The 15,511-nt window shown below is 46.7% G+C and overlaps 1 protein-coding gene across 1 annotated transcript in view; it reads left to right on the top strand.

Moving 5' to 3' along the window:
* Positions 1-15,511, top strand: part of TDRD9 (tudor domain containing 9) — a 79,230-nt gene that overhangs the window by 14,005 nt on the left and 49,714 nt on the right. Inside the window, exons 5-11 of the mRNA XM_074364909.1 lie at positions 4,108-4,172; positions 6,039-6,093; positions 6,258-6,342; positions 7,667-7,724; positions 8,232-8,336; positions 14,298-14,395; positions 14,845-14,976. Of these exons, the coding sequence (XP_074221010.1) occupies positions 4,108-4,172; positions 6,039-6,093; positions 6,258-6,342; positions 7,667-7,724; positions 8,232-8,336; positions 14,298-14,395; positions 14,845-14,976 (598 nt within the window). The remainder of the gene's footprint in view (positions 1-4,107; positions 4,173-6,038; positions 6,094-6,257; positions 6,343-7,666; positions 7,725-8,231; positions 8,337-14,297; positions 14,396-14,844; positions 14,977-15,511) is intronic.

The raw sequence follows: 15,511 nt of genomic DNA, 5'->3' as shown, positions 1-15,511 counted from the left end.
TGCTGCATGACTGACATGTTTAGTCTCAGATACGTCAGCGAACAAAAGTTTTTCTTGGTAGTGGGAAGGTTTGTAGTTTTGTTTTTGTGTTTATCTTTAATACCTCTGTGTAAGGCCCACAGTCTTCCTGTTCCTTCCAGAGGCTTGTGGTACTTGTCAACCTAAGAAAATTCTCCTTGACTTCCATGCGTTACCTCTGAGGCAGGCAAGGACTTACTGTACTTGCCCCTCTCTAAGCCCTCCATCCTCCTTTCTTCTCCCCCTCATTTTAAAAATGGATTAACTGGGGGGCAGGGGATGGCTCGAGTGGTGGAGCACATGCTTAGTCAGCATGCACAAGGTCCCAGGTTCAATCCCCAGCACCTCCACATAAATAAGTAAATAAAACCTAATTACCTCTCCCTGCAAAAAAAAAAAAATGGATTTTTCGAGGTATAATTCACACACCACACAGTTCATGCACTTAAAGGGTTCAGTAGTTTCTGGTACATCCACGTATATGTGCAGCCATCACCACGGTTGATTTTAGAGTGTTTTCATCACCTCAGAAGGAAACCCCAAGCCCTCTGGCTATGGCTCCTCACCTTTCCCGTTACCCCTGCACCTAAGTGACCACTGGTCAGCCCTCTGTCTTTACTAGGTTTCTCTAGTCTTGACTTCCATGTGAACAAAGTCACGTATGACGTGGTCTTTTGTGGCTTCTTTCACTGGACATAAGCTTTCAAGTTCCATCCGTCTTAGAGCGTGTCAGTGCTTTATTTCTTTTTATGACCAAGTAATACTCTGTTGTATGAACATACCACACTTGTTTATCCATTTGTATGTTGGTGGAGATTTGGGGCGTCCCCTCCTTTTGGCCTTTTTGAATCATGCTGCATGAACGTCTTTGTGCGGGTTCCTGGGTCGATTGTACTGTTTCCTGGTGTGTCTGCATCATTTTACGTCCTCACCAGCAGCTTGTGAGGGTCCCCGTTTCTCCCCACCCTTGCCAGTCTGGTTGGCACCTGACGTTTTGATTCTGACTGTCCTCGTGGTTGTGAAGTGGCGTCACTTTGTTTCTCTGATGAATAATGATGTTGAGCACCTCTTCATGTGCTCACTGGCCTGTGTGTGCTCTGTGGATACGTATGTTATACTTACTTATGTTTAGAGACATAAACCCTTGTCCATTTTAAGTTGGGTTTTAATTGGGCTTTAAATTGTCTTTTTGTTATTGAGTCATAAGAGCTCTTCATATAGTCTAGATACAGGCCCCCTACCAGGTACAGGATTTGCGAATGTTTTCTTCCTTTCTGCAGGGTGGTTTTTTCACTTTCTTGATGGTGTCCTTTGAAGCACACGCATTTAATTTTGATGAAGTCTTGTCTGTCTGTTTTTCCTTTCGTTGTTCATGCTTTGGTGTCATAGCTAAGACTCTGTTGCCAGAGTCAAGCTCATGGAAGAGTCACCCCTGCGTGTTCTTCTGAGAGTTCGGTAGTTGGGCTCTTTTGTGTTAAGTCTCTGATCCATTTTGAGCTCATTTCTGTGTCGGTGTGAGGTCCGGGCCCAGTGTCCTTCTTCAGCATGTGTGTTAGTCCAGCTGTCCCAGCGCTGCTGGCTGAGAGCCCGTGCTTCCCCGCTGTGCGGTGCTGGCACCTTGCTGAAAATCTGTTGGTCCTACATCCAGACTCTTTGTTCTGCTGTTTTACGTATCCTTGTGCAGATCCACACTGCCTTGACATTGCTTTGAAGTAATGTTTAGAATTAGAAGCATGAGTCTTCTTAACTTTCTTGTTTTGGGGGATTATTTTGATTATTCTGAGTCCCCTATAATTTCATGTTAAGTGTAGAACCCGCTTGTCAGTGTCTGCAGAGAAGCCGGCTAGGGTTCTGAGAGGGGTTCTGAGCCTGTAGGCCCATCTCAGGAGTATTGTCATCTTAACAGCGTTCAGGATTCCACTACGAGGTGTTTTTCTGTTTTTTGACAGTTTCTTTAATTTTCTTTCAACAGTGTCAGTAGTTTTCAAAGTGTAAGTTTTGTACTTATCTTGTTAAATTTATTCCTGTGTTTTATTCTTTTTTATGCTATTGTGAATGAAATTATTGTCTTAATTTTGGTGTCTGATTATTCAGTGCAAATGTGTAGAAATACCAGTTGATCTTGGTATATCAGGCTTGTATTCTGTTTGTGTTTTTTTGTTTGCTTGTTTGTTTTGGCAGGGGGAGAGGGGTAATTAGGATTATTTATTTTTTTAATGGAGGGACTGGGGACTGAACCCAGGACCTTGTGCATGCTGAGCCCACGCTCTACTGCTGAGCTGTACCCACTCCCCCCCGATCGTGTATTCTGCGGCCGACCCCCTCCCCGTTGTGTACTCTGCACCCAGCCTTGCTGGGCTTGTTTATTGGTTCTGGGACGAGCCCTTACGGTTTTCTGTACACGAGGTCATGTCATCTACTGAACAGGGATGGTTCTGTTTCTCCCTTTCTGATCTGGATGCCTTGCTTTCCTTTCTCTTGCCTGGTGGCCCTGGCTAGGACTCCAGGGCCATGCAGAAAAGAAGTGCACGTTCTTGTCTTGTTCCTGATGTGAGGGAAGGCCATCCTGTCTTTCACGGTTAGGTTAGAGTGTTTGCTGTGGGCTCTTTGGAGATGACTTTCATCAGTGGAGGAAGTTCACTTCCATTTCTAATCTGTCGAGTATTTTAACTAAAAAGTGTTAGATTTGGTTAAATGCTTTTCCTTTGTCTGTTGAGATAATCGTGTGGTTTTTGTCTTTATTCTGTTGGAATGATGTTTTACCTTAATCGATTTTTAGATGTTAAGTCAACTTTGTACCCCTGGGATAAAGCCCACTTGGTCATGGTGTGTCCTTTTTATATGTTGCTGGATTTGGTTTGCTGATACCTTGTTGAGGGTTTTATGTTCATATTCATGAAATGTTGGTCTGTAATTTTCCTGCCTGGTTTTGGTATCAGGGTAATTCTGGTCTCATAAAGTAAGTTGGGAAGTATTCTGGTTTTGGGATGAGTTTGTGAAGAATTGGTATTACTCCTTTGAGTGTTCTGTGGAGTCCAGCTGTGAAGCTGTCGAGGTAAGGGCTTTTCTTTATGGGTAGTCTTAAAACTGCCAGTTCAGTCTCTTCATTTGTTATTGGTCCATTCCGATTGTCTTTTTTTCCTTGGGCCAGTTTCAGTAGTTCGTGTCTTTTTAGGAATATGTCCATTTCATGTAAGCTGTCTAGTTTGTTGGTGTCCAGTTCACAGCATTCCTTTGTAATCCTTTTTGCTTCTGTAACGTCAGTGGTAATGTCTTCTCCTTCATTTCTGATTGCAGCCACTTGACTTTCTCTTTTTCTCTGGATCAGACTAGCTAGATTTGTCAGTTTGTTGATCTTTTCCAAGAACCAGGTTTTTGTTTCATTGACTTTTCTTTGTTGTTTTTCTTTCTTTATTTCATTAATTTCCACTGTAATCTTTATTTTTTTCTTGGGAAAGCCAAGAAATAACACAGGCTGTGCCCAGGAGCGGTAACCACTGCACGTGTGGCTGTGTCTTCTCGGCTTGTGTCTGTCCTGGTCTTACCGCCAAACTGAAGGTGCACCCTCCTTGTTTCCTGTCTGCCGCTCCTGCTGGAATGCAAGCTCCAGAGAGCAGGGGCTTGTCTGGTTCACCCTGCACTGGCCTGCACAGGGAGGGCCTGGCACATGGCAGGGGCACCCAGCGGGGTGGGGGGTGACAGTGGTGACTTCACACGGTGCTGCTAGTCGGGGGGCGAGTGGATGTTGGAGAGCTTGATCTGTAAAAACGCTTCCTCGTAAGAGTTTGGATTCCTTAGTGTTCAGTGTTGTTTGTAGTAGTTATTTGAAATATTTTGTATTTTGAGGTTCTGGATTGTAATAACTGCTGACTTTTGCAGCTGGTGTGTTTCTCGGGGAAAACAGACTCGAGAGGCTGGGCCCTGGATGATCGCGGGGCTGGGGCCTCTGTGGTTTCTTCGTGAAAGAGTGGACATCATACTGGATGCTCAGATGTGAGAGCCTTTCCAGCTCGGAAGCCTGTCATGTTCGGATTCTGGAAAAGCACTGCCGCTTAGCTTTGACTAACTGTGCACCTCACACTTTAGCAGGAGCAGGACCTGGTCGGGGGCCCCATCTGCGCCTGTGCGGAGCAGCGTGCTGGTGTTTCTGCCAGGTGAGTGTCATGCTTTTGTGGCCTGGAGTTGCGACCCGGGTAGAGGCTCCTTCCTTTTGCACAGATTGTGAAAAGCGGCGTTCGCAGTCATTTATTCTTTTTTAGACTCTTAGAATGTGAATAAATGTCAGTTTCAGTTTGACTTCTTACTATAACCTTTGTGTTCCTAAAAATGTTGATAATGAAGAGTTTAACTTTTTGAGGGCAGTCTTACCCCCTTCAGAACTTTGGCTTTGTTAGATTTGCGGTTTCACGCGTACGATTGTGTGAGGTCGCTGCTGTCAGCCTGTACTTGAAGCTCAGTTAATGACAGCATCATCATTGCGCCAGGACGGCCATCAGCATAGTCCTTGAGTTCCTTTTTCTTTAGTATTTGAGAAAATAATCTTTTAAAATACTTGAAAAGGTTAATTTATGTTAAATTGTACTTCTTTTTCAAAATGATGATTTTTAAAAAATCAGGTTGTCTAGCGTGATGAGACCATGAAACAATAACTCCTATCTTTTACTGTTGAAAGGTAACATACAGAGCGTGTGAGTGTTTGTGCTAACTCTGGTGGAGAATGAAAGGATGAATAAAATAACCTACTTTGCTTTGGATGGCAACATGTGAGTTTAAGACTTTTGACCCTGTGCTGCTTAGGTTGACACAGGTTAGTTTTGTATCCAGAAAACAACCGTTAGCTGACAGCGGGGTGGGGTCGCATTTGCCCCAGTAAGCATCCATCAGAGAGAGACTGCTGCGTGCATAACTTCGTGTCAAGGGAAAAATGACCCCAGTCAAGCCATGGCAGTATGTCTTAAGAATGCCTGGCGTGGGGTAAATGCTTCCTAACTGCTACACGCTACCTGAGTAGAGTGTCTATGCATGGTATTTTACAGTTTAGTTTGTTGTCTTTCTGTTACATGTTTTTGTGAGTTCGAGTCTGATGATGTGTTTGTTTCATTGATCTTTTGAGAATAGTTCTGTATTAGCCTTCTAGGGCCACTGTGACAAAGTGCCATTGACGGGGAGGCTTTGAGCAACAGAAATGTACCCTCTCATTGTTCTGGGGGCTGGAAATCCAAAATCAAGGTGTTGGCGGGCCCTGCTCCCTCAGGGGCTCTGCTTCCTTGCCCCCTCCAGCTTTTCTGGTGGCCGTCAGCCTCCGTCCTTCTTGGACTGTGGCTGTGTCACTCCCATCTCTGCCTCCATCGTTACGTGGTGTTCTCTCTGTGTGTGTCTTTGTGTCTCTTCCCATTTTAAGAGGACACCAGTCCTGGTGGAATAAAGGCCCATTCTACTCCAGTGTGACCTCATCTTAACTAACTATATAAAGCAGTGATGCTTTATCTGCAGATTAAGTCACATTCTGAGGGGCTTGGGTTAGGACTTCCACACCTTTTAGGGGGACATAGTTGAACCCATCATAGGTTCAAATATTGATAACTCAGGATGTGGCAGAATCATGTGCAAGCTTTATATCAATGAAAGTATTTTGCAACTAATGAAAAAAATTTAGCACATCTGTGTAACCAACACTTTTTAAATACTATTTTTTGGTTGTAAAATTCTGCATGATCAATGTAGGAAATTTAGAAAGTGAGTGAGGGGAAAAAAAGAAATGTAGAATTACTCATATGGCCAGCACTCACAGGTAGCTGCTGTGGGAAGGAAAACAGTGGAAGAGTGTGGTGTTTCTTGTATTTTTGAATTACTAGTAATCAATGTCATCATCACTTACAATTCTGATACATTTAGGTGAAGAGGATAAAAAGTCAAAACGAATTGGTGGGGCCATCTTTGAAAAAGATGTCATCTTAATTCAAAGGTTGTTTTTAGCAATAAGTACAAATTTTTTTCCCTCCACTTTTTTTCTTCCCTAGGTCTGGGTGAAATAAACTATATGCATGAACTTCTCACAAACATGGTTCACAAAAGGTGTGTTTAAAATGATATAGTTAGTTATATTGTTCCTTGTAAAGCATTGTATTGTTTCTGCCTTAAATCATTTAAATTACCTCAGTGAGTAGTCATTCATTTTTGAAAGTTCTCACGTATATTTGTCCTTTATGGGTATTTTGTTTCATTGATTTGTTTTGTAGGTTACAGGTCTATCCACTCCATTCGAGTGTGACTTTGGAAGAACAGAATAATGTGTTTTTGAGCCCAGTGCCCGGGTACAGAAAGGTAGGAGGCCTGGGAGCCCGGCTCGGAGCAGCGCCGAGCCTTTTCCTCCAAGGCTCTGCCGGTGGGAAACGGCGTTGCCGCGGGTGGTGCGCGGGGTTCTGTAGCTGGTGGTCAGGCACCTGCGCAGAGACTCGCCTGATGAGCCAGGTGGGTTCGTGGGTTTTGTCTTTATTTTGTAAGGCAGTTTTCTAAGGTTTTTTTACTGCCTCAGCTCCGGGGCATTGTTTCCAGTGGATTTCAGGGCTTTTGACTCTGGCGTTTCTCAGGCTGTGGGTCTGTCCTCTGGTCCTGGCTCTGCTCTGGAGAGTTGGCTTGGACCCCACATTTGTGGTCCTGGTTTATGGGTTCGCTTTGCTCTCAGGGCGGGTGTCTGTGAGCAGCGGGCCTGGCCGAGCGCCGCCTGCTGGTGCTTCCTGAGAGCCGCAGGCCCCGAGCCAGTGGCAGGGCCCTGCATCTCCAGGGCAGCCCTTCGTGTGAGTGCTGGGCTGTGCGTCCTGCCCCGGCCAGCCCCTGCGGCGCCTTGTCTGAGCTCAGGAAGGGCTGCCTTCGCCCTGGCTCTCGCCAGCTGCTTCTGGGCGCCCGCTGCGCTGCAGGGGCCTGGTTTCTGTGCGCGGGGGGGCATCTGCTGGGCCCTTGCGAGGGAGTCCGCCGGGAAGAGGCTGTAACTGATGAGGTGTAGGGACGAAGAGCCTGCATGTGGACTTGGGCAGGTGGCCTGGGTCTGCACCTCTGTGGTTGTTGAGCAGGTTGGTCTCCAAGATCTAATTTGACTGAAAGTAGGGTCAGTAGCATCTACCTTGCGGAGCAGTTAGGAAGGCTGACTGCGGTGGCGTGTGTCTGTGTGTGGGTTGCGGTGGCTCTGCAGGGCCTGGTGTGGCGTAGGCGTCCGGGTAGCGGATGACGTGTGACAGGTGAGAGCTAGTGCTTGCTGATCCCTGGGCTCTTGCCTGGAGCAGGTGTGCGCATGTTACGTTTATTGACTCAAGTGGCCCTCACAGCAGCCCTGTGAGGGTGGGAGTTATACTGTCTCCGTTTTTTGCATGAGGGGAGTGCGGTCATGGGCCAGGGCGCCCGTTGCCTGGAGCAGAGCTGGGGTCGCGGCCAGCCTGACTGTGGAGCCCGCGTGGCACCGGTGCCCCCTCCTTGCACCGCCCCCGGGACCCTTGCTCAGTTGTGATTTTGTATAAAATAGGAAAATGACCCATTTCAAAATTTGCGTCCAGTATTTTTGCTTTTAAATAATTTTTGAGTTTGAGTCTTTTAACTTTGCCTAATTTCCAGCATGCAGTAAGAATGTCAGATTCTTCTTTTTGGTGTTTGATAGATTATTCTGTCCACAAACATTGCGGAGAGTTCTGTCACAGTTCCAGATGTCAAATACGGTGAGTTGCCTCTCTGTTTACCCACAAGGTCTAGGGGTTGTGGACTTATCTGTCCCCGGGGAGTTGTTCTTCCTCCTCTTCCCCAACCCTCCCCCCGCCCCAGTTCTGGAGGAGAGAATTTAGAAAAGCAGGTTTGTAAGTTTCTCCCACATTCTTTGTCCCCTGGGTCCTCCCCAGCCCTCAGGTCGCTTCGCAGGGGCAGCCCCTGGGGCGAGGTTGCTGTCAGGAGGTGTTCGGGGGGGGGGGGGGTTTCAAGGGGTCTGTGGGCAGGAGAGCTTCGGGGCAGCCAGCTGGAGTTCTGTGACGAGGGAGGTGGGGGTTGAGGAAGGAGCCCAAGTATGTCACTGAGGACAGTTTAGGGGGCGGCCGAGCACTCGCAGAGGCCTCTGTGAGTGCACTAATCCAAGGGCTCAGTGTGTCATAAACTGTCCTATCACTGTGTATTGCGCTTGCGACATAGTTGTTTCTTGTTAGCATGGTACTTACAGCCCCTTTTTTAAATGACAGTTATAGATTTTTGTTTGACTAGAACTCTGGTCTGCGATGAAGACACGAATTACCAGAGTCTGCGGCTGAGCTGGGCCTCCAAGACCAGCTGCAGCCAGAGGAAAGGTAAGGCATCCGCGCTCCCGTACCGTTGTGGGGCCTGGCGCTCGTTCGGGGCTCTTTATATGTTTTGCTTTTTGTGTTTTGAGCCTTATTCAGATATTTCCCTTATTGGAACCAGTTTTAACTTTTAAGCAACATTTCATATTGTCAGACTCTCGATTTAAATCCACAGTCACCTTCTTGTTCATTGAATTGGGTGATAACCTTTGTCCGTAATGGCTGTCTTCTGTCATCTCAACACTGTCATTTTTCACAGTGAATTTTAAAAATGTTTGGCGAATAGTAACAGAAGCCATGGGGATCACTTCGCTGAATTCTGCTGATCCTTCTTCTGACTTCTCTCCAAGTCTCGCTCCTTCTGGGGTCTTTCCTGCACTGGCTGCACGGAGGGTTTGGCCTTTGCTGTGACAAGCACACATTGTATCACTGGGGAGACGAGGGCCTGGGGGGTTTGGCCACAGCGGAGGTGCAGTCAGACTGAAGTCACCTGCTGGGGGCTGGCTCCTGGGCACAGCGTCCTCTGTGTGGACCGAGACATGGCTTGTGCTTTTTAGAAGTCCATTCGGGGAGGATGGGCGAGGGACCGTTCCAAGAATACCTGTTGGGTTAAAGAGCTACTGTATCAAAAAATAGCATAGAGGCAGCGTTTACTGACTGTTTGCCACGTGCCAAGCGCGGTTTGGAGCCTTTTCTGTGCATTCGTCTAACCCTCATACCACCCTGGGAGGCAGGGCACTGTCACATCCCCACTTCTCAGGGACGCAGCTACAGAGCGGAGGGAGCCTGCTCAGGTCACCCGGGGGAAGGGGCAGGGTTGGGACGGGTCCAAAGCCCGGCTGCAGTCTGCCGTCCTGACCCCTTTGCTGCTGTTAGACCTCTCTTGAAACCACTTGCCTAGAGACAGATTAAGGAGTCATTGAAATACGATCATAAAGAGCTTCTTACCAACTTGGAAAATCCTTATGTTATGTATTGTTATACAGACACCTCCCCCAAGGCATAAAACTATGCTTAGAAAAAAATGGCTAGAAGTATATATACAGAAATGTTTAAAGTGATTATCTTTGAGTCAGTCTTGAGATTTTAGGAATTTATCTTTTGTTTTTTTGTATGTTCAAAATTTCTAGAATTAGACTTTTTTCCTATACAGAAGGTTGCAAAAATCATTCCTAGAGTCTCTTAAACCCTTGCCCTGGTGTCTCAGCTTGTTCGTCAGTGACCCTCCTAACCAACACCCGCCGCAGCATCAGCACCTTGTCCGCCTCCCAGTCCCCGCCGTGTGGGCTTCTCTCCAGCTGGTCGTATGAGCGCGTTCTCTAGACCAGCACGATCGGAACGCAGAGCTGCTCCACCTGCCACGCGGGGTGGCCTGGTGCTGCCTCCTTACAGCCATTCTGCCCCGCCACTCGGCTGACCGCAGCTGCGTCGTTTCAGGATGTTGTGCAGGTGGAACTGTACTGCACGTAACCTTCTGGGACCGGCTTTCTTCATTCCCTGTGGTGTTCTTAAGATCCATCCAAGTTGCTGAGTGTCCAATAGTTCATTCCTTTTCGTTGCTGAACAGTGTTCCGTCATCCTTTGGAAATTAATAAAGGGACCCGTCACTGGAATGGAGAGGGGGGCCCGCGGGGAGCGGCCCTGCAGCACCACTCCCAGCACCACTGAGGTCAGCTATGGAAGAACTGTCACTGCGGGCGCGGGAGAGGCGCCAGCCCCAGGTCCCTCCCACGAGAACGCCGCCTCAGCAGCTCGGCCAGTGAGGAGCTGTCACCACCCCGAACCATACACGTCTCCAGTGGACTCTGCTCAGAACAGCCCCTCCCAGCCTTCTCCTTTTTCTCTATACAATACTGTTCTTCCTCTTTGTCTGGGACATGGCTGTGGTTTTTGCCAGAGTTTGTCCCAAATTGCAATTCTCTGCTGTTTCTGAATAAACCCATTTTTGCTGGTTAAATAACTACTTTTATTTTTAAGGTCAGCAGTACCATTCACCTGTTGAAGGACATTGAGTTGTTTCCCGTTCTTGGCAATTGCACGTAAAGCCACTGTGGGTACTGATGGAGAGGCTTCTGTGTGAATGCAGATGCTCATTTCTCTGGGGTAGAAGCCCAGAAGTGCAGGCCCCGGCTGACGTGGGAGGTCCACCTGCAGCTTTGTAAGACGTCCGTGGAGGCTACACCACTGCGCAGCTCTGCCGGCGTGGGTGAGACCCCCGTCCCCCACGTGCTTGCAGGCGCTGGGTGTTGGCACTGGTGTTCCCTCAGCCGCTCTGCAGGTGCGTCGTGATGTCTCCCTGCAGGTTGATGTGCGTCTCCTTAGTGCTCGCGAGGTGGGGCGCCTTTTCCTGTGCTGATTTGCCTTCTGTGTCTCTTCAGTGAGATGTCCACGTTTTTCACCTGTTTACTTTCTGATTGGGTGTTTGTCTTTTTACTGTTGAGGTTTGGGAGTTTTTGTTTTTGTTTTTTTTAACATTTTTTATTGATTTATAATCATTTTACAATGTTGTGTCAAATTCCAATGTAGAGCACAATTTTTCAGTTACACATGAACATACATATATGCATTGTCACATTTTTTTCTCTGTGAGCTGCCATATGATCTTGTGTATATTTCCCTGTGCTACACAGAGGTTTGGGAGTTTTTAAAAAAATATATCCTAGATACAGTCTTTTGTTAGATGGGTGGCTTGCAAATATTTTCCCTTAGTCTATGTTTGGTCTTTTCACCTCTTAGCAGGGTATTTCATCGAGAAAAAGTTTTAAATGTTCGTGAGGCCTCATTTATCAGTTTGTCCTTCTATGGGTCATGCTTCTGGTTCATGTGTAATGACTCTTCACCCAGCCTGAGGCTGCAAAGGTGGTTCTCCTGTGTGTTCTTATAAAAGTTCCATAGGTGCCTTTGTCTGTGGTCCATGTGGGTTAGCTTTTGTGGGCGGGGTGGGGCTTGCCTGTGGGTGTCCAGGTGTTCCAGCACCCCCGTTGTCCCGCCAGTGGGTGGCTTCCGCACCTCTGAGAAGCTCTGCGTGGGTGCACTCGCCTGGGTCTGTTTCTCATTGTTTATTGCGTCCTGCTGCCTGTGTCTGTCTCTCCACCAGCACCGCCCTGTCTTCATCACTGTATATGAAAACTCAGCACGAGCCAGGTGGATTCTTCCCACTTTAGTCTTCATTTTCAAAACTGTTTTAACTATTCCACTTTGCCTTTCCATGGGGATTTTAGAATTAGCTTGCCTATATGCACAAGAAAAGCTTCCTGTGATTGTACTAGGAATTGTGCTGTCCTGTAGATCAGTTTGTGGAGAGTTCATGTTTTTGCTGCATTGAGTCTTCAGTCCCTGAACAAAGTGTGTCTCCATTTATTTAGGTCGTCTTCAGTTTCTTTAATCAGCATTGTGTTGTTTTCAAAGCATGCAGATCCTGTGCATGTTTTGCTAGATTTACACCTAAGTTTTTAGTTTAATTTAGAGTGATTAAATGGCATTGCATCTGTAACTCAGCTGTCCACATGTTCGTTTCTAGTATATAGGAATGCGATTGAGTTTTGTGTGTTGTCATTATATCCTGTGACTTGCTGATTTCACTGATTAGTTCTAGGAGATGACTTTGGTTTTGTCATTACCTTGGGATTTTTATGTTTAAACAATCCTATCATTTGAAGATAAGGTGGGGGAGAAGGTGATGGAGATGGAAGTCTGGACTCTCCACTGGGTCTCCTGGTGGTGAGGGGAACCCCTGGGGGTAGACAGGGCAGGGGTCCAGACTCCACAGATGGGGAAGGAAAGCACCTCCCTGGACTACCCCATTTTTTAAAAGCTGTGTATTTATTGAGGGTTGCCCTTCTCTGCCCTTCCACTCGCTCTCATTTTTTAAAAAATGATTTATTTATTATTACTATTTAAAAAATTTTATTTTTTAATTTTTAAACACCTTTATTATGGTATGATTCCTGTACAGTAAACTACACATAGATGTACAATTTGATGACTTTTGATAGATGTAGACACTCATGAAACTACTGCCACAATCAAGGTAGCTAACATTTCCATCACTCTCCAATAGGTGCAAGTTTTGAACTCCCAATTTATCCCTTCCCACCCGCTTTATGCCCTGGTAACCATAAGTTTGTTCTCTATGTCTGTGAGTCTGTTTCTGATTTGTAGATAAGTTCATATGTGTCCTTTTTTTTTAAGAGCCCACATGTAAGTGATGCTATATGGTATTTTTCTTCCTCTTTATGGCTTGCTTCACTTAGAATGACCATGTCCAGGTCCATCCATGCTGCTGCAAATGGCATTATTTTATCTTTTTTATTGATGAGTACTATTCCATTGTACAAATATGCCACAGCTACTTTATCCAGTCCTCTGTCAGTGGACATTTAGGTTGCTTCTGTATCTTGGCTATTGTAAATAGTGCTGCTGTGAACATTGGGGTGCTTGTGTCTTCGGATTATATTTTCCTCCAGATAATATGCCCAGGAGTGAGATTGCTGGATCACATGGTAAGTTTATTTTTAGTTTTTAAAGGAAACTCCATACTGTCCTCCACAGTGGCTTCCCCAATTTGCATTCCCGCCAGCAGTGCAGGAGGGCTCCCTTTTCTCCACACCCTCCCCAGCATCTGTCGTCGTGGACTTTCGGTGACGGCCGCTCTGGCTGGTGTGAGGCAGGACCTCGCTGCAGTTTTGATTTGCGCTTCTCTGACAGTTATGACGCTGAGCGTCTTCTCACGTGCCTGTTGGCCGTCTGTCTGTCTTCTTTGGAGAGGTGTCTGTTTAGGCCTTCTGCCCATTTTTTGATTGTGTTGCTCATTACTATTTTTTTTGATACTAAGCTGCATGAGCTGTTTGTATATTCTGGGAATTCGTGCCTTGTTGGTCACATCATTTGCAAATATTTTCTCCCATTCTGTAGGCTGTCTTTTCATTTTGTTGATGGTGTCCTTAGCTGTGCAAAAGCTCTTAAGTTTAATTAGATCACATCTGTTTATTTTTGCTTTTATTTCCATGACTTCAGGAGCTGGTTCAAAAAAAAATATCGCTGTGATTGGTGTCATCCTCTAGGGGTTTTACAGTATCTGGTCTTACGTTTAGGTCTTTAATCCATTTGAGTTTATGTTTGTACACGGTGTTAGGGAATGTTCTAATTTCAGTCTTTTATAGGCAGCTGTCCAGTTTCCCAGCGCTGCTTGTTGAAGAGACTGTCTTTTCTCCCCTGTGTGTTCCTGCCTCCTTTGCTGTAGATTAATGGACCATACGTGCGTGGGTTTACTTTTGGACTTCCTTTTTCCATTGGTCTATGTGTCTGTTTTTGTGCCTGTCCCATACTGTTTTGGTTACTGTAGCTTTGTAGCATAGCCTGAAGTCAGGGAGCCTGACTCCCTCAGCTCTGTTCTTTTTCAAGACTGTTTTGGCTATTGTGTAGATGCGTCCTTCAAGACAGCTGCTTTGTGTCGGATGAGTGATTACACACAGAGAACTAAAAGCCAGGCCTGGCCCACAGAGACCATCCTATGAACGGATGTTCTCTCGTGATTATATTGCTTGTGGAACAGAAACTCCCTTATCCCAAAACACAATAAAATGAGAGAGAGCAGGGCCATACATGACAAACCCACAGCTTCTCTTGCCAACTTCATCACTTTTGTTTAGTGACCTCTGCATTTTTACCAGTATAAACCAGCATGCATTTGCAGGAAGTGTGTGGCATTCAGCATGTTTGGATTTCCACTGCATTCTGGGCGCAGGTTGTTTGCTTTAGAAGCAGCACCGGGTTTTATCCTGTACACCGCTGAGTGGGGGTCAGCACTTCGGCTGTGTGTATACGATGACTTCTCCTAAAGTGTTTACTGACCTGGCTTGGCAGAAGAGAACAGATCTTCTTTATGTTTAATGGTTATTCTTAAATATATCTTTATGCTTGTGTTAAAGTAATTAATGCCAAAGTTCCAATGTTTTTCCTTTGAAGGCCGTGCCGGACGAGTGTCTAAAGGATACTGTTACAGACTTGTATACAAGGAGTTCTGGGACAACTCCATCCCTGACCATGTCATTCCTGAGATGTTGGTAATAAACTTTGGGCATCTTCACCCCTTGTTTTTTATAGACAGTTTTACTGAGCAGTCTAAGTGATATAATTTTGGGTGTCATATAATTTTGATCCTGGAAAAATCAGTCTGACCAGAATCGTCTTGAGTTGCAGTACCAGCTTCCATTCATTAAGCACCAGGCCCTTGGCCGTGGACTTCACAGCTGTGTTCCTTCCTAACGAACCCAGCCTTGGGCATCTGCGGCTCCCAGGGGGCTCTTTCCTTTTGTAATTCAGGCTCTGTCCCTCTCCCCCGCATCCTCTGCTCCTTCTCACCCTTTCCCTTCCCTTTCTCCCTCCCGCCCCCCTTCCCTTTCTTCTCTTTCCCTCTCTCCTGCTTCTCTCTCTAAAAGTACTGGTCACGGGAATAGGTTCATTGTGATTTACTTATTTTACTGTTTCTGAATTTAAGTTGTGTTCTTTTCAGCGCTGTCCCTTGGGAAGCACAGTGTTGAAAGTGAAGTTACTTGACATGGGTGAACCGAGAGCCTTGCTGGCCACGGCCCTATCCCCGCCCAGCCTGAGTGGCCTGGAGCGCACCATCCTGCTGCTGAAGGAGGTAGGACCCTGCTGCCGGGCCGTGCTGGGGAAGCTCAGATTCCAGGGTGAATTTCAGAAGTCTCGCACTGCAGCTCTATTGAAGGTATCCTGACAGTTGTGAATACTCAGCGTTTGCTTGGGGAAGCACGTGTGGTGACTGGTTGTTGGTTCCGGATTTCACACGCATCATCTGGACCAATTTGTTTGTTGTCTTGCTGAGGCGCCTCCTCCCCTACCTCTCTCCCCATCACTGTCCCCTTTGCTGAGAAGCAATGGGCTGTGGGCACCAGTGAGCCCTGTTCTCCGCTGTTGCTGCATCAGTCTTCTCCTCACTTCCCTCAAGTTCTGCCCTTCACCCTCATCCTGGCTTCTCCTCCTCCTGGTGCTAGATGCCCCGCTCTGCTCCTTGGAGTCTGACCACACACCTGACTCACGCCCTGCTCTTGCTACTGGCACCTGTGCCCGGGCACGAGCTGCGTCCTGGTCTCCCTGCTGTTGGTCAGGGCTGTGGATGTTCTGCCTCCGGTCCTTGACTTTGGGGGCACCTCTGATAC

The sequence above is a fragment of the Camelus bactrianus genome, chromosome 6, assembly GCF_048773025.1.
Source record: "Camelus bactrianus isolate YW-2024 breed Bactrian camel chromosome 6, ASM4877302v1, whole genome shotgun sequence".
Classification (NCBI taxonomy): Eukaryota; Metazoa; Chordata; class Mammalia; order Artiodactyla; family Camelidae; genus Camelus; species Camelus bactrianus.
This window is presented reverse-complemented; position numbering and strand designations above follow the sequence as displayed.